Source organism: Sebastes umbrosus, chromosome 5, assembly GCF_015220745.1.
Source record: "Sebastes umbrosus isolate fSebUmb1 chromosome 5, fSebUmb1.pri, whole genome shotgun sequence".
NCBI lineage: Eukaryota > Metazoa > Chordata > Actinopteri > Perciformes > Sebastidae > Sebastes > Sebastes umbrosus.
In genome coordinates, this window is record NC_051273.1 from 1,824,793 (window position 1) to 1,846,681 (window position 21,889).

General features: G+C 43.2%; 1 protein-coding gene across 4 annotated transcripts in view; it reads right to left on the bottom strand.

The window, feature by feature from the left end:
• Positions 1 to 21,889, bottom strand: part of prdm5 (PR domain containing 5) — a 44,901-nt gene that overhangs the window by 6,870 nt on the left and 16,142 nt on the right. For 3 of the 4 annotated variants that reach the window (XM_037771119.1, XM_037771120.1, XM_037771118.1), the window contains 3 exons: positions 21,608 to 21,768; positions 15,197 to 15,290; positions 4,315 to 4,400 (listed from right to left, as the gene is read on the bottom strand). In XM_037771119.1, the coding sequence (XP_037627047.1) occupies positions 4,315 to 4,400; positions 15,197 to 15,290; positions 21,608 to 21,768 (341 nt within the window). Of the gene's footprint in view, positions 1 to 909; positions 1,515 to 4,314; positions 4,401 to 15,196; positions 15,291 to 21,607; positions 21,769 to 21,889 lie in introns of those variants that run through there. The other variant, XM_037771121.1, reaches the window with a different exon arrangement.

Genomic DNA, 21,889 nt, shown 5'->3' on the forward strand with positions numbered 1-21,889 from the left:
CGTTCATCTAACACCAAGACACTTCCTTTTGCAATAAAAGTGTATTTTAATGTGAAACAGTGTACAGTGAACGCGTCTGCTCCGTACGGAGTCTCAGCTCAAAGCAGCAGGAGTCAGATTTCACACACGGGACGAGAGAGAGTTGACGGACGAGACGATGGCGGAGGATTTGGTGTCAAAGTGAAAAGCAGAAGCGCCTATTTGGCAATATTTCAGATTTAAACCCAACGCTATCAGGGAACCAGAACGATAATGAGGTAATCGCCGTGAGGGGGACAGAGCGGTCACAGACAGTGTGCACGGTGCAGCGGCTCTAGTTGGAAACCTGCGGACCCGGAGAGGCCAGACACACCGCCGTCCAACGGTAAATATCAGAGTAAGCATGCTATCCATATATATAGACCGTCATCTTTTCCTGTAAAACGGGGGAAATGGTGGGAAAATGTCCTCACCGTCACATCCGTAGTGTGAGGCAGCTCCAGGAGACGTACTCCCAGTTAGCAAAGTGCAAACCCCAGAACTGAGGGTCCATACAGCCCCCGGTTAGTGTCACAGTAAACACACAGATAGCTGATGTAAACTACAGGCTGACGCCAGATGTCAAGATTATAAGTTAGCAGTGTTACTTTCAGAGTTTCAGCTGCTGTTATTTAGGGTTGGGATGATCCACCTACCTCCTGATTCCATATTATCACGACACTTGGGTGCCGAATTGATATGTATTGCGATTTTTAGGTATTGTGATTCTACAAGCATTGCTATTCGATATTACGATTTATTGTGATTTTTGTTAACTTTTTTAACACTAGACCATGAAGGGGAAAAGTTGACTCATACACTTCTAGAGACTTTTACTTTGGAAATGATCTAGATCAATCCAGTAAAAATGTTATATTTTTAGCATGTATGTAGTCAGAGATGTCCTGAAGTCAAATATATCAGTCATATGGGAGGGTGCAGGTCGTATCCACGACAACCCTCCACTGTTTTCTACCTTCTCGTTTTGACTTGTTGCGGTTTTGTTTTTGTTGACGGATACGGAACGGATATGACGTCACGTTACTCAGACTACAACAATAAAAGCGGTAACTTCCTTCTTCCTCCACATAGACTCAAATGAAGCAAATATATCGATTCTGGCATTACAAAATATATAAATACATAGGTGAATTGATTTTTTTCCTACCTCTATAAGTTAGCAATGTTATTTTCAGAGTTTCAGCAGTTTGGATGAATTTTCCCTATTTCGTCCCTGATGTTAGTTAGTAGTCAGACATGTTTTTAACTGATGACTGTAAATGTAGATTGTATAGACCCAGAAGTAGATGTGAAATGCTGCCCTTTATTAGTTTGGAGCAGGTGGCCCAGTATTACAAACTGCACCTTTAAACAACAACAACAACAACAGGTTGGTTTTAGTTTGTGAGAAGCTGAGCCGTGCTCAGGTGAAGTGGTTTGGTGAAGAGATAAAGAAGAAGCAATTCCATCCAGTAAAGCCTCTTTCTTTACCCGCCCTGTCAACACATCAGCAGCTCTGATTACCGTTTATCACAGCAGTTCAGCTCTGTACACAACACGAGTAACGACACTGCAGAGCTGTGTGTGTTATATTAGACAAGTTGAACATGATAGCGTGCCTGCCGTTGTAAGGTTGGAACATTTTAACAAAGCTATTACATAACCATTCTAACCAATAGAAGAGGAAGAGACTTAAAGTGTCCTAGTCGGAAAAAAATGAAGCAGCCTTCATGCGTAAGAACAACGATTACGTTTGTAATCATATATGACACATACTGCCATCATCAGAGATCAAAACAATATTATAAAAAAACTCTTCATAACCAAAAATGTCAGCAGCTCATATCAGTAATAGACGTGTTCCATTTAAAGTCTGCAGATGACGTGGTTTCGTGGTATAAACACGCAAACTCTCCATCTCAACCCGTCTGTGCTTTAACGTGGAGCTGCAGCTCTTCCAGCCAAACGCCATTAGTTGAGTGACTTCATGTGCTCTGCTGTGTGTAACTGTTCAGCCCATGTTTCACAGCGCTGTGAGTGAAGGCAGATCTGGGACCATTAGGAACAAGACATCCGTCGGTTTAATCAGCAGCTCGCTACAAAATTATACCTGCCTGTTTCTACTGAGGGACGTCAAACCTGGACAGGATACGTCCACTATCGGCACACTGAGCTCTGGACAGCATTAACGGAGGACAAATGTGAGACGTTAACGGTGTTGACAGGTCCCGACTGTCTCAGTCACAGCTGGACGGACTGATGATGGGAGTCTATGATGAAACACACGTTATTAAGGCGCATTTATCACAAGTGGCACTAAAACACACGTCCAGATGCTCACGGAGCTCATGGGAAGTGTCGCTTTGGTGGAGAACATCACTGACGCGGGGGGAGGAGGGGTTTTGGGGGGGGGGGGGGGGGGGGGTGAGCGCTGTCCCGACCCAGGAAATGACCTCATGGCGTCCAGTGAGGAACCTACGTTTTCCTTCCTCCACCCCGAAGCATTGAATCACTCATTTACACGTTCAGACCATCAAAACAGTGTTTCCCACTGTAAGTCTGCATCTGACTGCACGGTTCACACAGCCTTTTAACAGTCAAATTCAAGCACTTTCAAGGTACCTAAACCAAACATTTCCAGACTCTTGAAGCCTTATCAGCACATCTAAATTGTAACTATAAATGCAAGAGACTAGAAATGTTGTGAGAGATAGGAAGAGGTAGAGGGGTCGGACATGCAACAAAGGTCCACAGGTGTTTTCAGTTCATCTGGCTGATTAGACCTCTGCTCAGGTTGGAGGGAGGTGGAGCTATGATGAGAGTTCATCAGGTCACACATCTACATCCACCAATAAGAATGATAAAGGTGTAACCAGAGATGAGCTCAGAGTTACTGAGAAATAAGTCATTCAGCATGAAAAAAGCATAAAAAATGACTAATCAACTAAAGAAATCTTAGTTGACTGAGACCAAAATAAGTGAAATACTACTGTAGAACAGTGCAGTTTGGTCTTAACAGGCCTTTTTCACAGCAGACATTTTGATTGGTCATGAACAGGTGTGATTAATATCACTAATGATCTCGTGTCCCAGTGACAGTGAGCCAACATGCACAACACCAGCACCCTGAACCTGAAGCAGCTAAAAGCCATTCAGACATCATTCACTGTATTATTTACACCTGTGCTTTTCTTACTGTCACATGTGATACTAAAGGCCTTTGGTGCACGTGGTGATGCTTTGTCTGGTTAACAATGCCATTGCCTCATTAAATATATGATAATGCATTCATGGCATGTAACAAAATCAAAAGGAAACATATATATGCATAGAAAAACAGTTACACCTGAGAGTTACTGTGTAAAATACTTCACTAGAGCCATAACGGTGTTTTGGGAGGCAGACAGAGCGTTTCTGAAACTAAAGGATGGATCCTTCAACAGCTGGATTTCAAGGCTGCTACGTCATTGAATCCCGCCGGAGGATTGTTCCAATGCCTCGGATCCTTCTAATTCTACCAAGGACAGAGTCCTTCTTTCAGAGGATTTTGAAGGATGCATGTGTGAATCCTCCGTGGTCCTTAAACACCCACAATCCCATCGGCACAATGCATCTCCTGTTCCACCGATTTGGAAACGGGGGAAATGTGCTTGTAAACTTTCAGTTAATTCACCTCAGCAGTCTGGCAAAATGTGTTTCTGAACAAATTTGAGCCAATCCAGTTCCTGAATCTTTACTCACTAGATCTACAAGGCCTCATTTAAAAGTTTGTTTCGACTAGTTGCTCAGCGTCAAACTCGTACAGCGAGGTATTAATAGCACCAAGAGACCGGCAACGGCAGAGAGAGACGGCGTGGTAGCGCCAGGGCTTTATTACGACCAAACCAGTCGGAGATTGTTGGAACAGTGGAAAGAGCTAACCGAGACGGTTCTGATGAGTTTTATTCTGTTTCTGTTGAGTTTGAATGTAATTCGTTGAGGTCAAATTGCCGTTTTGAGGAATGCAATATCAATATTCCTCCTAGAAATTGTGATTTACTGAATTGTTCTAAATATAGTTGAAAAAAAAACAAACACACTCATTGGACTGTTCCAATGTGTGCTCTCCGATGACTAGGACGGAGTCTTGCCTGGTCTCTGTAGGACCCGATTTGGAAGGACCCATCCTACCAAAGAAGCATCCTTGACTTTGAGAAACACCCACACACAAACTCACTGACACACAGACAACAATACCTGAGTATAAAAAGATCAAGTTGTTCCAAACAGGAGCAGAGAGAAAGAAGGGAAACTTACTCGAGTGTGCGTGCGGATGTGCATCTTCAGGCCGTCGTTCTTGCTGAAGGCTTTGTCACAGTAGGGACACTGGTATGGACGCTCACCTGGAGAACGGAAACCAGTAGAGTGCATGAGACTTCACTCACGTACCGTATGAAACTGATACGGTACCACATAAAGGGTTAAAGTGATGACCATCTGTATATCAATTACTCCCCAATGGGTGAAGTCTTCTCTCCCGATATAGGTCATTTCATATCTCCATAACGATATATATCATGATAAAACATGTTTTCTGGTAATTCAATAAATAAATATATGAAATAACCATATGGTAAAGTCTATTTTTGAATACTCCTCTGTGAATTAAAATACTTGACAAATGAAAAGTATTTTCTCATTGTAAGAACTTGAGTGCAAAATGAACACAACGGCTTTAATTTCAAGTGAAATTATGGAGAAAAATAAATAAATATATATATATATAAAATAGACATGTTTTGATAGAAGATAAACGAAGAATCAAAAACCAGAGAAAGGTCTTGATGAATTGAAGTAAATGGAGGCCGCTGCGTTTAACAGCAAAACTATATCAAAACATCTGTTTACAAACTCTCACACAACTCCTGCAGAATAATCCAAGTCTCATTTATCCAGTCGGATGCTCACTACTTCCTAAACACATGCATCTTCATTAAAACCTCACAATTTAAAACACTTCAGACTCGCACAGACGAGTAGCGCGCCTGTGCAAGCGTGACTGTTAATAAGGGGGTGTTTTAAATTCTCCGTTCACTGTGGAGGCATGAGAGAAAAATAAAGGTTTCAACACGGGGTGATGTACAAATGATCATTTAGTGGGTGGAGTGTTCCTTTAAGACATAAACATATGGATATTTCTGTATGTTACGCTGCTGAAGGTGTGATGTTTTAGGTGAGTGTGTTGTTGTCTCCATCCTGTCCCTTCCTGAACCGCTCTAACACAGGTCTGACCTGACTTCTGACTACTGGTACACCAGATATCTTCCATCGGTTTCTGATGCACGCTGACTTTCCACTGCAGAGCAGCAGCTTATATTGGCTCCACTTCATGGCTCGCTATCTGAGCTCCAACTGGCCAACAGTTTAGGAGCACATCAGTGGGCGATGCGGCTAACCCCAGCTGGATCAAACGCAGCAGCGCAGCCAAACTCCTCCAGATCCTATCGGAGCGCGCGGCGATGATGACAAAGAGAGAAAGTGACGGGCTGTCAGTCAAACCGCTCCTCTGACACATGGATCTGTTTACTGCGAGCTGATCCACAGGCCAGATAGGAGCACCAGAGCTGATTACAGATCTATAGAAGGGATATGAGGTAACCTATAGAACCGCACCGACACAGGAACATATTTCAAAAACTCTGGGTTTAATAATTACTTTATTTATGTCATAGATTAATCAGGAAACTAAATACATCTCCCTTCCTTTCATCTCCTTCCTCATCATATAAGATTCTTTTCTGTATTTATATATACTGTATGCCTGCGAGTGTACACAGTACAATCTAATGAAACACTGTTAACACAGATACCAACAGCTACACATCTGTGTTCACTCCTTCAGTACAACAATCTCATGTCTTATCTGCTTCGTATTAATCTCTCTTTAGTGACTCCAGTGTTGAACAGGCAAGCAAGTAATTTTATTGATGGGGGAGATGCTGTGCCCCTTTAAATAATAAGGTTAATTAGCTGTGTTTCTCTGGGATTCAGAATGCAAAGATGCTTATTAAATCAGAAAATCCATCTGGGGAGAATATGAGAGGAGTATTATTATCTCCCGACGCTATAAACACGACTGAGCTGAAGGAATATTCCTCTTCTGTTCTTTACAGTAAAAGCCTTAGTGTTGTTGTTTTTATCGTGAGATTAATTTGCACGTCAATATATTTTTTGGAACTGTTTTTGTCATGAGTACTTAGACACCGAAGGTGAATATTACGCGGCAAAAAAAGGTAGATTTGGCACAGCAAATACAGACAACCAATCACTGCTGTGCGGAACAGGTTGAGTTGCGCCCATAGACTGTATTTAAGAAGTGGTCAGTCACCGTGACGTCACCCATTGGTTTGTGTACTACGGTTTTGAAGCCTCGAGTTCGGCATTTGTTTTTTTTGCAGCCAGAAGTGACACGAGAGGGTGGAGCAACCGGGCGCTGAATAAGACAATTTTAGTCGACCAAAAATGTTATAATTGACTTTGATGAAGTGAAAACACACTGTGAAAGGGTTAAAGTTCTAAGATGAAAACAAGGACAACTCCCAGACCCTAAAGCATCCCCTGCTTTATGGTCTATTTCACTGTAAACGAGACTATAATTTACTAAATGAACATCATGCTGTATTGAAGAAGACTTGAAACTAGTGATTGAGACCATGAACTCATGTTTACAATGTTTACTGAGGTAATAAATCAAGTGAGAAGTAGGCTCATTTTCTCACAGACTTCTATACAATCAGACTTCTTTTAGCAACCAGAGGAGTCGCCCCCTGCTGGCTGGTAGAGAGAATGCAGGTTTAAGGCACTTCAGCATTAGCTTCACTTCCCAGACCCCGGTAGCCCACTGGTCTGAACCAAGACATCAAACTCTATCACTCCTTTCAACCTTGACAAAGGCAGCGTAGACCAGATCCACTCTTACCTTTCAAAATAAAAGTCCTAGACATATAGTATTCGCAGTCAAGTATTTTGCATTGTCGTGTTGTTTCTTCGTTACGCCCCTGGTGGGTAAAGGCCTTTAGTAAGGAAGGTTTAATTCAGGTACACACTAAATATTCAATATTATTTTGCGTTGATGTTTTACATTGAAATGCTTTCATTTGAATATCGAGTGCTGCAGAGATGACATATTTTTGTAGGCCAACCAGGAAGTTAGCATCACCCTGGTTCCGTCAACAAAAACCCATTGGGATTGTTCCATTGGGTTTTGGATTATTGCAGAAAATAAGCTCTTCGGCACTAATTCCTGCCCCCCATGTGTGAGGTCTGATTACTTTAACTTTACAAATTTGTATTATTCCAACTTTGGATTGTCAAAGGACTACAATTTCTTATATTTAAATCATTCATATCCCACAAATCGTTTTTCACCAGAGAAGCTCCGACAGCTGTCACGTAGCAGACATACGAGCCATCTGAACCCCCCACAAGAGGGCTTCAGAGGAGCACCAGGAGGAGCACCGTGTGTGACACAACCCTAATAAAACCTCAGGTCGGCGCTGAAAGGGTTAACGTGACATATGTGGACTGATTACTGAAACGTGTGCAGAGGGCAGCGCGCCATTCTGTGTCCCGAAATCCCTTTTTCTGTGCAATTTCAGCCTCTCTAGGAGGCCTTTTGTTGACAAACAGGAAGATCTGAATCCCAGATGTGTTTTTGAGACAGAAAGAGGAGAACAGAATCCTATGTCTCGTGTAGCATGTGTGGTATCGGGTTTAAGGCCCGCCGTTAGCCTCGGGGAGTCCTGGGGAAGGCATTAGTGCGCTAATTGCGGCGGAGCGCTAGTGTGCCAGTAGTGTACTTCTGCGGCTTGGATCACATCCCTCCCAGGAGCTGGCTATTGTCAGTTAATACACGGCAATAAGTGCACACCAATTCACCTACTTAACCTACACTCTCTCCGCTTCTGGACATCTGGAAAATGCAAACAGAGAAAATGATGGTATTGGATATTGTAAAAGAGGTCGTTCATAAATGTGGTCTTCTTCCACCGGTTCAACCTGATGTTACTGAAACGAGAGCAACTCGATCCTTTAGCGAAACAGGAAATAAACAACTCCTAAGCAGTAACATTCTTGTAACCTCGGTGTGTGTTATTCATGCGAGGGGCTCGGTGTCGGAGTGTTACTGTAACTAGAGACCCTCCACTTATTCTCCAGATTGAGGCAGATTGTTTGGGGATTACGAGGGGTGGCTGCAGCGCTGAGCCGGGGCTTTCTGTGTGTGGAGATGGTAACTGATTTAGCATGTGCTGAAACCGTACACCGTCTCTTTGACCCTGGTGTCCCCCCCCCTCCCGGCCCCCCGCTGTGGCCCTCACACTTCTTGTCTGCTAATCGATCCGTTTGGCACCCCCTCGCCGTGCGTTGTATATGTGTGCGCGTGTCTGGTTAGCAGATGGTCGTGGCTTTTGTCGTCTTCGCCCGCCGTGCGGCGTTCGTGTTACGGAGAACGCTTTGTAGCTTCGGGGGCTCCGGTCTGAAACACATTAGTGCTGTCCGTCAGATATTAATTCCTGGCTTCCTCCAGTTGAGCCAGACGGTGGCCCTCCACTGTCCTCCTCCTCTTGGCCCCCGTGTCACATGCTCGACAGCAGGTAACGTGATATCAGCGCGTTGGAGATGATAACGCATCGCTCTTTGATGGGCCGTAAGGAACGCCCGACAACTTTTACACTTGACCTTCCCATTACAGCCGGGGTCTCGGTAGATCTCTCCACTTCCTCAAACAATCGCCCCGTGCGAAGGATTCAAACAGACATCCCTTTACCGCACATGCAGCAGATCCAAACTCCTGACACGCCTCTCAATCCTCCAAATTAAGCATCCGCACGGCACCCAAAAAAAAAAACAGAGTTCAAGCTGCGATAGCGAGGCGCTATTCATCAGCACGGGGACGAACAATACACTCGGTACGAGATTGTAACCATGACAACAGTCAAGACAAACACAATCATCTGCACGTAAACAGGTTCAGTGATTCCAGAGTCCGACCAGATGTCCATCTGAAGGCCGTTGTTCTGTCGTGAGACCACGTTGATTTGTAAAACATCAAAATATGTCTCTATGTATAATCACCATAACAAATAACAGCATGATCCAGACAATTAGTGTCCTTTGTCCAGTGCCAGCGGGATGGCTAGTGTGTGTTTATAAAATGAAAAGTAGCTTCATGTGTGTTAGTTTCTCTTGTCCGTCACTGAAGAGGGAAACAAATATTGATTGTATTTTATAATTTCTGGTCTTCACTGAGAAACCAACACAAAGAACAACCAACCAAACCAACCAACAACCAACACAAAGAACAGAAGAGTGGCCTCAGAGCATCTTTATTATAGAAATGTACTGTGAAGTCATAGACTGTATATAAGAGGTGGACGTAATCACTGTGACGTCACCATTGGTTTATGACTGTCGTTTTGAAGCCTCGAGTTCGGCATTTTGGCCGTCGCCAACTTTGTTTTTTTTTGCAACCAGAAGTGACACGAGAGTCGCAGCGGGCCCCGTCCCTCCCCGGCAGGGAGAGAGGGCGCAGCGAGCCCTTTGTCCACGGTGCAGCGCGGTCCACAGGGAGCGCTGTAAAGCTGCAGCCGCGAGCCACCTTCGCCTCGAGCCTTTCCAAGCCGACCTAGAGCCGGTCGCGGCGCACCGCCTCATATGCGGGACTCCCCAGCCTGCCGTGTGGTGCTCACACCCTCCAGCTGGCTGTTAACGAGGCTCTTTTGGCACAGAGAAGTACTCGTATCGGTACTCGGTATCGGCAAGTACCCAAATGTAGGTACTTGTACTCGGTCTGAAAGAAAGTGGTATCGGTGCATCCCTATCCTAAATATTCTTATTATTTTCATTGTGGTGAAAACCGGGACACTTTAGATATTTTGTCAGGAGGGACGTCTGGTCACGGTATACTAGCTGCCGGCTCAGACCTCTCCGTGTTCAGAGCCGTGTGCAGGCAGGAAACCCGGCTAGTAGTGGGCCAATCACACGTCGCGTTAAATCGAACAACACTTGAGGTGATCGGCTGCCAGCAAAACCATACAAATAGTCTTTTTTCTAGATCTGGGCACAAAAAGGATTGTTTGAATGGAGAAGTTTCGATGCGACTTGTGCTGGTACTGGGTTATTTCGGTTGTACCTTAAAGGTACCGATACCCAGCCTTACCCTTTAATGCCACTATGTGCACATTTTGATTGTGTTTGATTGTAGAATATAAGTGACCATCCCAGTGAAACTCGGTGCGGTCTTTGTGTTGTGAATCCGACACATGGTGGCTTTAATAAAGTCCATCTCAGACAGCTGTGTGGAGTTGACACATCGGAGTGTTGCTGCTTTTTGTTTTCTTCTGTCTCGTGTTTTTGCTTATTAAATCTACAAGAGAAACATGTTTTATTTGATGGTTATGATGATGATGATGATGATGATGTATTCCCATTTGGACTACTGAACATGTGCGAACCCACTGGAGACGTCGGTCTGTCTGAGCACGTGGAAAAAGTCTCAACATTGATTCATAACACAACATAAACACTAAATGAGCGTTTTGAAGGGTTAAAACGCCAACACACACTAACGTGTTTGTAACAGCGATCACCGTGCCCACACATGACATGTCCTATGATGTCAGTATATGACACCGAGGCGCTGGTTTCTGTCAGTGTTTCCCTTGGCACAAATAATGTTCATGGTTATTTACCACATCATGGCTCACATGGTGGGAAAGTCTCCTCTCACTGGGCTGTGATGTGGAGAAGGACACGTAACCGGGCCAGAACATGATAGAAACATCCATCATGACGACTGAGCTCCACAAACCTCTTCAACATCCTGGGCCAACTTTTTGACAGCTCACATTTTATGGGTTGTCGGTGATCTCATAACGGCTGCTCTCTGCCGCCGTGCCACCAATTTGTTTGAGCTCAACAACACCATGTTTCTAACCAAATTAAATTATAACAAAAGCTCCGAGCCAAAAACACAGCACGCGTTTTACCAGCTACTTAACGCTCTCCAGTTCATGTTTTAAGATTTCTATTTCTCCCATTTCTCCCATAATGCTCTGCAGTGTTTGATGGTAAAGTGATAGGAGAAGGAAATCTCCGAGGAATCGGCACAAAGTCTTCTGTGTCTAGCACGTAAATAATCAATGCTGACTTGTTCCTGTGAAGCAGGAAGACAGACAACACCAAGCTTTCCTGTCTGCTATCCAGAGAAGCCGTCAACTTATTTTATTTATTTTTATTTTATTTTTTTCATTTTTGTTATTTATTTAGTTATTTTGGATTCCAAAAATAAATATACATTTAACTTTTATTTACCAATTTTTATATATTTATATAAAATTTGAATTTTAATAAAGAAATTTAAATTTATATTTATTTAACTTTATATACATTTAACTTTTATTTACCAATTTATATATATATATATATATATATAAATTGGTAAAAAAAAGTTAAATTTATATTTATTTTTGAAATCGAAAATAGTGTTTCCACTAAAATTAAATAAATAACTAAAATGAAAAAAATTAAGTGTAAAATAAAGTAAATACATTTATACAGACAATAGAAATAAAGTAAAAAAAAAGCATAATATAAATAAAGCAAAGTTTAACAAAAACCAGGAATAAGAAATTGTTAGTTATAGGGTCAGATAGACTTTCAAGGAATATAAAGAAATCTTTGGCATATTTTGATTTAATTAATTTCAGGGACTTAATATAGAGTTGAATTTCATTATATTATATTATATATATATATATATTTATTTTTTTAAAGATTTTTTTTATTAGAAGCCGTGGATTTAACCCTTCAGCTGGTGTCCTCCTTTAAGAGCTCACTGACAGAACTCTTTACAGTTGTTCTTCCATTAACAGGGTTGTTTTATGATTTCCACATCTATCTCATGATAGTTACTCTCCACTGTTTGAGAACAAGATGTCGGGATCGTCTCTGAGGATACGCCTCACCAAAGCTTATTTTTTCCTCTCACACAAAAAAAAACGCAACAAACAAAAAAAAGCGCCTCCCCGTCTATAGAACGAGGGGACAGATTTACAGCCAGTCAGGGTCAAGGGTCATCCGGCTGGATGCTTTCTTGGAGTGGTCTTTTCTCTCTTTCCTCCTTTCTTTCTTTGAGGTGTCCCCTCGGCTCCCACCCCTCCCCCAGCATTCCTCTCTTTTGTTTATTCTATATAAATACAATCAGACTGGGCTAACTGGCCCACACTGGGATACATTCTCTCTCTCTCTCTCTCTCTCTCTCTCTCTGTTGGTTTGTCCTTCACATGTACGAAAACACACACACATACGCACACACGGATACAAAGGAGGCTGTTGACAAAGTGTGGTGGGACCGCCGGCCGGCCGCCACTCAAACATACACACATTTAGACACACTGATCAACACCTGACGGGAAGGTCTGTTTAACTCCGGTCTGGAATCAGAAGAAGAAACGGACGCGCCATTTAAACACCGACTATTAGACGTGTGAAGCTTTCGGTATATCATGATTTAATTTAGGGCTGCAACTAACGATTATATTCATTGTCGATCAGTTGTTCGGTCAATAAAATGGTGAAAAATGTAGATTAGTGTTTCCTCAAAGGTCTTGTTTTGTCCACAACTCAAAGATATTCAGTTTACTGTCATAAAGGAGGAAAGAAACCAGAAAGAGGAAAGAGAATTTAGACTTTTCCTTTCTTAAAAAATGTTCTAAAACCGATTAATCGATTATCAAAATTGTTGCCGATTACTACTACTACTTACTTAATAGTTGACAACTAATCGATTAATCGCTGCAGCGCTATTTCGATTCTCTGTTCAGTGCATAGGGGGGCTAATTTCAGGATCTCCTCCGGTCTGTGCGCTAATGAAAGGCGGTGTGGCAAATCATAAGATGACAGCGGAGTAAAGGGTTTTTTCATGCGATTAATTCGCACATCAATATTTTTTCCAAACTGTTATTTTTGTCAATAATATTTCATAACAAGGTTGATTTTTCTAAGCTTTCACAAAGTGAATAAAGGCATCAACCGATCACGTTGTGCAGAACGGACATATTCAAAACGTAGCTTTACTTATGAGGATTATAAAACAATAACACGGAGGCTCCGTAGTCTGAACCGAGACAGCAAACTTCATTACTCCTTTCAACCTTGGCAAAGGCAGACCAGATCCTCCTGTTCTTACCTTTCACAATAAAAGCCCTAGACATAAACACTGCGTAACTGTTTACCAGAAGAAAATTCACTCGGAGCATTTCGCTAAAAGGAAACTCAATAAAATAGCTATAACAGTTTAGCTCAGACCGACTGCCAGACGCTGCTCTATCTACAAATCTATTCAAACGTTTTACTGAAAAAGTCGTAATGAATAGTTTTGATGAGAAATATTCGCAGGCGAGTATTTCGCATTTTTGTGTAATTTATTCGTCACGCCTCCCTCCCCGGTGTGTAAAGGCCTTTAAGTGTGAATAAGACTTTCTATATTTGAAAAAGTTATTATATCAACTGATTGCAAAGGCAAAAGGTCAAATTTATTCATGCTAAACTTAAACAAAAAACAAGTTTAAAAAGAAGTTTGTAGTATTTCTCAATTCTTAGTGACTTCTTCAAGAATAACTGGTTCAAGTTATAAAAAAAAAAAAAAAATGCTTCCTGTTACCAGGAGCCCTACAGACTATATTAGGTAATTGATTTGCTAAATAGGGGCTCTGTTTGAGCTGGTAATGATGACATTACTCTGCCTGGATTAAATAGGAAGATGAGAAGATGAAGACGTGTGAAGGAGGATTGGTAGGTTTCATAGGTAACTGATATTGTTGGATAAATCTACGGAGCTTAAGACAGACGCCAGAGACAGAAGCCAGCACAGTAAAATGATGTATTCAATCACAAAAAGCAACAACAACAGGACAATGAGGAGACAACATGAGAGAGAGAGATGAGGTTCAGTCGGAGTGAGGAGAGGAGGAGAGGAGGGAGACAGCCAGTAGTAGGCAGTGAGACAGAGAGAGAGAGAGAGAGAAAGAGTTTGGAGGCCAAGAAGTGTGTGTGTGGTCGTGCCAGGTCTCTGCACCAGTCTGTTGGTAAGGAGACGCACTGGAATGTGTAGCTTTCCAGTTTAAGGCAGTTTAATGAACATCCAGGGCTCTATTTCTGAGGCAGTGCAAAGACGGCAGCCGGCAGCGCTGCATCAGGTCGGAATCCTCTGATACCCCAAAACTCAAATGAATAACCCGCCGTCTATACGGGACAGACCTTTCATTACTTTCACACAAAACTCTCCCTGATGGGAAATTATGATTTATCTAAACCAGTATGAATATTATTAGGCTGTGGAACAACATATCGATTATGAATCATTCATCTGATCTATAGCTCCGAGACAGTTAACGTCACAACATATTCAGAGTACCGAGAAGGAATAAAGGGGTGAAAACTAAACAGAGGAAGATGGGGACGCTTTTATTTTGTAGCCAGCAAGGTGACGAAAACAAGCGTACCCAACAACACGGTGCAGGAAGAAGAGAAAATATTGTTTATATCAATTAAAGTGCGTTCTTCGTTTGACGAATGAAGGTCATGGACTTCAGATGACGATATTCACAACTTCACAAATTCATTTTTATGAGAAAACATTTTAATTCTTTTGATCGTTGGAACATTACGCACTAAAGGAATATAAATAATCAAGGCATGGTCACATATTCTGCTTCAAACGCAGGGAGTCAGCACTTCTCTCTTGTTCACCATGCCGGTAAATCTGAATGAATTAAACTCTGGTGCTCATGGTTTCTGTAAAATGAAGTGAACGACTGAATAGTGGAGAATCTGACCGATCTTACGATGTGTAGCGTGTCCATATTGACTAACCGGCGTCTAATTGAGACCTGTGTTTAATTGTCAAAAGGTGTAGCCTAATTGGGGCTCTGCTTTTAGCTGAAGTTTTACGGTATTAAAACGTGCCTTGGTACATTGTTAGCCTCTGCAGTGAGCCACCCTCACCTTCCATATGTTCACCGATTCAAACAGCAAAGCGTGAGTCTAAAGTGTCTCTGTGTAATGACGATACTCCTCCTCTAACTCTAGCAGCGGATGCTAACAGCAGCTGATGGAAGGCGTATTTAGGACCACTGACCTGTATGGCTGCGGATGTGGACCCTCAGCGTGCCGTTGCTGGCGAACTTCTGTCCGCAGTACGGGCAGATCTTCTCCTTCTCCCCCGTGTGCGTCTGCCAGAGGAAACAGACATGTGGTTGATGTTAAGAAAGACATTTGTAACATTTCATCCTCACATCCTTCCTACGTTAACAAGTCACATGTGATCTGCTGCGATAGCTGGAATTCAATGTCAGGACATTATATGTATCAGACTCATCAAAAGTAGAACATTAAACGTTGTTATGCTGCATCATACCAAACCACTCACACAAACCTAATCTGATTTAGGTGTTTTTTGTTTGGTGAAAGCAACTCCAGAATCTAGATTCCACTTTAAATGCCGTCTTTAGAGCATTTAGTTCAACTGCACTGTCTGACTGAATACAATATTAAAAATAAAATATCATATTTTAGACTGGGGGATGGTTTTACATTACATCGCCTGTACCAGTGACATTATTTGCCTCAGAGTAGATTTTATTGAGTGTGTTTGTGAGAGTCAAAATGTGCGTTTCTGAGTTTCTGAGTTTCTTCTGGCAAGAGAAAAGGTCATGTAACGCATCAAAACTCCAACGTGCTGTTCAAACTAAGCAAACCTGGGGGGTCACGGACACCAACCTGATTATTCTAGGGGGGTCGTGACTGGAAAAGGTTGAGAACCACTGTCTTATGCCTCAGTTATACTTGCCGCGAGGACATAAGCTGAGGTGGAATCGTGACGAAGAAACGTTTTGGAGAAATCTTTTATACTTTATGCGGGTTTCTTCTTCCTTCTTTTTTGGTATTAACATGCGTCCTCAGTGATCCGATCACAAGTGGACAGCTCTCTAAGTACGTCTGTTCACACCTGGCATTAGAATGGTTCTCCAGTGACCACTTGTGATCCGATCATACATCCCCGCTCTATATTCAAATAAACACGTAGTGAACACTCTATTTATTACTCTCGTTATTGTACCGGCGGTCCCCGGGGACCTCCGTGCCGCCGGCACCGCTGCTTTTGCCAGACAACAGCGGCGTACAGAGCTCCAGAGAGCTGGGGAGGAGAGAGAGCGAGCAGACGGTCGGGCGGACGGGTGTCAGCTCCACGCAAAGCAGCTGAACAAAAACACCGACACATCTCCGACTGTATGATAATAATGCACTTCCTGTTCCCAGTCTGATCGTCTATAGATATGTCGCCTATAGATAAGATATATGTTTTAATAAAATACAGACAGAATGCAGGAGAGAGCACAGAGGCCGTTTCCATGCTGCGAGGCAGACGAGTGCTCGCCTGTCTGTTCACATGAGGAGTGCAGTGAGACCCGCGGATCCCAGCAGGATGTCAGATGAGTAGGCGGTCCTTAATGTGGCCCAGGACGCATTCACTACACACTGCTAAAAGGATGTGGCCACATGTGGCCCAGACCACCTCTGAATGTGGTCTGAAAGATCCGATCCTCAATGTGTCCTCAATGCATCTGGAGTCTGTTCACACCTGTTCTTAAAGCTGTCCACTTGTGGTCCGACCGCTGATGACGCATGTTAATACCAGGTCTGAACAGGGCCTCGGGTTTCTTTAGTCAACTGGTCATCTTTACGTCTTTATTTCATGCTGAATGACTTATTCCTGAGCACATCTCTGGACACCAGATTTAAAGTGCTGCTTTTGTGTGATTCTTTGTGGAGAAACTCGGTTTCACAGATCTGTCGATTAAATGAACTGATCGATTAGTTGACAAAAGGATTTCTTTGGTTTGAGGACAGCCCCGGAATAAACTAGAGGCTCCTCTGATGCACCACTCTCTAACTAACTAACTAGCTAGCTCGCGGTGGACTGAATGGAGATGTTCACATGTTCACATGACAGTGGATCCACTGAGCTGCCCTGAAGCCGGGATCAAAGAACAGACGATGCACATTTGCCAGGGTCCAAAGCCCGCGGGACTAAAGGCCACGGTGCACATATGCATTCATCTCCTCCTCCTCCTCCTCCTCCTCCTCCTCTTCCTCTTCCTCTTCCTCTTCCTCTTCCTCTTCCTCTTCCTCTTCCTCCTCCTCCTCCTCCTCTTCCTCTCCCTTCACCTCCCAGCAGTCCACAGCGTTGAGCTCTGCGTTCTCATACGGGCCGCACATGCAAACAGGGACGAAAGAGCATGTGGAAAGCATGTCCTGCGTCCTCTACCTTTCCTCCCCCTCCTCCTCCTCCTCCCCCCTCCCCCCTCCTCCCCCTCCGCTCCCTCGCTCCCTCGCTCCCTCGCTCCTCTCCTGGTTGAGAAGGTCTGCTGTGAATTCCTCCTCGTGGCCTGTTATAGATTCCCCAGAATAACCGTTGAGTATGAAAGGCTGAAACTCAGAGCGACAGTTTCAACAGCGGTACAACAATACAGGAACACCTCCTCTCTGGGCCCCCATCCTCTCCTCCGTCACCCCACTGTGTCCCTCTGACACCTCGGGTGTTTCGTTACAAAGGCTCCCTCCACACCCACACCCACACACACACACACACACACACACACACACGCACACACATTAACAAACACACACACATGCACAAACAAATCCACATCTATAGGAGGACCACATGTGTCCCAGATGGAGCAGTGCTGCATTATTTAGTTGGTTGTTTGTACAACAGAGAAAGCGAACGTCACATTCCCGATCATAACTGAGGAATGTATTTGGGAATTGTGGGTAATTATTCAAAGCGTTTTATATATAATTGATCCTATAACTGTGCCTGTAACTTCTCCAAAATAACCCTGTAATTTCCACTCCGGGGCGAGTTCTTCCAGAATAGCAGCAGACAGAGGTGAGACTATCTCGTACAATGAGCAACGCATACAATACATGCACATACATGCTGACGCACACGCCCTCTCATATAACACCGACCCAGGCTCGCCGAGGAGAAAGCATCGAATGTAACACAAGAGCGCTCCGTGAATAACTCCGGCCTGTTCCGCAGTTCATTTACACACAAGCAATTGCTGCAGCAGCACGAAGGTAGAATAGACATCCATTCTATCCAGGAAACTATTCTGATAATCGATCAATCGTTTCAGTCATTTATCAATTAAAACCACCCAAACATTCGCTGGTTACAGATTATTGCTGCTTCTCTCTCATAAATCTTTGTACATTTAATATATTTGTGTTTTTGTCGGGTAAAACAAACAATTTGAAAATGTTGTCTTTGCATTTTCTCACTATTTTTCAAACTATTTTTTTATTTCAAAGACTGAACGATTACGACAGTGTATTGTAGGTAAAAAAAAAGAAAATTCTGAACCAAGGGGAGGTTGGGTAAGATTCCAATAAAAAAAACTTCAAAGATTAATGTCGTAAATTTATGAGAAAAAACTTGTATATTCTATGAGTTTAAATCAGTAAATTTATGAGAAAAATTTGTATATTCTCTGAGATTAAATCAGTAAATTTATGAGACAAAATTTGTATATTCTCTGAGATTAAATCAGTAAATTTACGAGAAAAAAACGTGGATATTCTCTGAGATTAAATCAGTAAATTTCTGAGAAAAAAACTTGGATATTCTCTGAGATTAAATAAGTAAATTTACAAGAAAAAAAAGATATTCTCTGATATTGGTAAATAGACGAGAAAAAAAATCATAAATTTACGAAAAAATCTTTTTTCTAACATTTCCAAGATTAAAGTCACAAATGTAGCTGCTGTCTGAATTTGGTTTCCCCTGAAGTAGTGTTCTTATAGTAAGGACGGACTCTGAGAGAGGAGAAGGTCCTGAATGATGCATGTACGTGTTTTCTTTCCTGTTCTTTCTGTGTTAATTCATGACCATAAATAAATACTAATATAATGAATATATTTTGCACTGGGCGGCCCACGTTACCGCAGTGCTTAAGGGTGGTGTCTGTGGTGTGATGAGGTTGATCCAACTTTGTAAAGTGAAGCGAAGTGATTCGTTGACGAAAAGAAAACATTTTCTTTTTGTAAATTTATAATCTCAGAGAATGTCCAAGTTTATTTTCTTTTGTAAGACTTAAATTGATTAATTAGGAGACTCATTAGCTGCATCCTGACTCTAAAGCATCATAACTCTGTTAGAATAACGGCGGTAAACTCGGACTGTGATCCTTAGAAACCTGGATCAGATGTTTGGCTTTCATGATGTTAAAGAAAGAGTTACTGATCTTACTCCTTGTAGTTTTTGATTTTCATCATATGTGCAACATCCGACACAGTGCGTCGATCCACGGTCAGATTTGATACTAACAGAAGATGTGTGTGAGAAGTGTGTGGGATTCAGACCAACAGTTGACACGGGAGCATCGAGGTGTCCATTAAATAAGACCTCAACAACAGCACGGCCAAAAGCAGAGCTACATGGAAACACGGCCGGCGAGTTGTCGTCTCCTCGGCAACCTGGCTTTGATCACGGCCAGATCTCCCGGCAGCCTCCAGAACCCCGTGAGCAGCGAGACAGTTCAGCATGCCTGTCTTCAGCCCTACTGTTCTGAGACAACCTCCCAGGACATTTCCTTTTAGCCTTGTGCCAAGAAGCTGTTTGGTTTCAATCTTGATCCATAACCACACCGGACGTTGTCAGATTTAGGGCTCATAATCTGCAGCCAGATCTGTTTGGGGCTTTGAAACCCTGCGGAGCTAATGGACTAACTGCCATTTCTAATCAACATAGGAATTGATTTCCGAGCCTTCATGGGCAGCAACGGTCAAGATGGATGTCCCCGCCAGGTTTGACAGTCGGAGATGTTGGAGCGGTTAGCTGCATCTCTTTCATGAGACCAGAGGAGTAAGGCGGAGAGGGGAAACAATGGAAACAGTTTGCTGTCATTTCCTCCCTTTCAAAGGGACTGTACATACGTTTTTACAAGTATAAATGTGTTTTAATCATTTTTTAATGCCAAGGTATGAACAGGTTGTAATGTAACATAAACTATCAGCCTGTAGACCGCTTTTAATGAAGAATGTGGCCCGTTGTTCTAGGAAAATCCAACGGATGTGACGTCATACGGGGCTAAAGCCTGGTTTATGCTCGCCGTAGTGAAGCCGAGGGTGCGCGCGCCAGAAAATTACGTTATTACCGCTTTCGCGTGGTGTGCGAAGGCTCCACAAGTTGTCGCGGTGGTTTGTCGTGCACCTCTGAATTTTTGTAACTACGCGCCGACTGCACGCTGCATTTTCGTTTCAACATGGACGTCTTTGAGGGAAGACTGGCCGAGCAGGTTCACCTGTACAGACGTCTCTACAACTGTTCATGGAGAGACCACAGAGACAGTCACATGACCACAGCGACAGTCACATGACATTAAATACTTGGAGAGAAATAGGCAACAACCTGGGGAAGGAAGAGGTCTCATGTCCAGAGTGGCGACCAGAAGTGAAGCACCGAGAGACAGAAAGTCATTTAGACTTGTAGGTAAGCGACAGTAATAATTACAGAACACAAATGCAATGTTTGGCGGTACATACGTCGGTGTTTAGCGTTGACTACTGTTGCCAGGCAGCAGCCTTCTTTCATTTCCGGTGCTACTCGTTGATTTCTTGCTCATCTACAGAATGTTTTGTTCGTACTCCTCCTGGCGTTTCGGAGCATATTGCAACGAACGACGCGCTGCGCATAAACGCCTCTGTGCATGCTCGTAATGCGCGTGCCATCCACGGAGGCCCGCGCGAGTATAACCAAAGCTTAACAGTGTGCAACCATAGCTAACGTTCGGTTAGAAATGGAGTCCGCTAACGCCAACAAACGACCAGCCCCGACCACAACTCAGACTCCAAAAGAAACTCCACAGAAGCACATAATAAACAAAGTTATATCTAGTGAAGCCCGTCTTGCAAAACAGGAATGTGACCGACGTTGGGGGGGAAACTAGTGTTGTGGGAGTGTGTGTGCACGTGGGAAGTGAGTGATGAAGCAAGAGAGAGAGAGAGAGCAGCGGAGGCGAAACAAGTGAGCAGACAGTCAGTTTACCTTTGAGAATATTCAGTTTCATTTTGTGCAGAAATAAATGCTGATATTGTGGTTTTAGCTGCTAATGTTGCTAACGTTAATAAACACGATGCCTGTCAATCATGTGTGTCGGTAGAGCGAGCACAAGCGCAAGCAACAGGATGACTTAACGGCCACATGCATCACTGTTAACAAGCATTTAGAGTCCCTTTAAATTTAGTGTGACGGCAGATCGATGATGGAAAAATGTATATTCTTAGCAACTCTCTGTAGTTACGTGCAACACAAAAAGGTTTCATAAGTTATTTTATGTCTGAACTGTGTGCATTTCAGATGAACGCAGCACAAATGCAGCTTGAACTCAATTTTTTGGGGACAAAGTGACATCGCTGGCAGACATGCAATCACTGCCTGTGATTGAGGTCGTCTGGCTCTGCGGCTCTTTTCATTCACCTTCTTGTGGCTCTTGAGGACCGACGGCGTGACAAAGGCCTTCTCACACAGGTCGCACTTATACTTCTTATGGCCGTCGTGCACCACCTGGATGTGGACGTTGAGCGTGTCCTTCCTCTTGAAGGTGGCGTCGCACTGGTCACACTTGAATGTCCTCTCACCTGCAGGAGCAAGGAAGGAACATTTTTTTTTGTAAGAGCCATTTCACAGTTATCTATTGTTGTGCCTCTAAACACACAGTCATCACGCACAGCAAGAGAGGACCCAATTTCACCGCGCCGA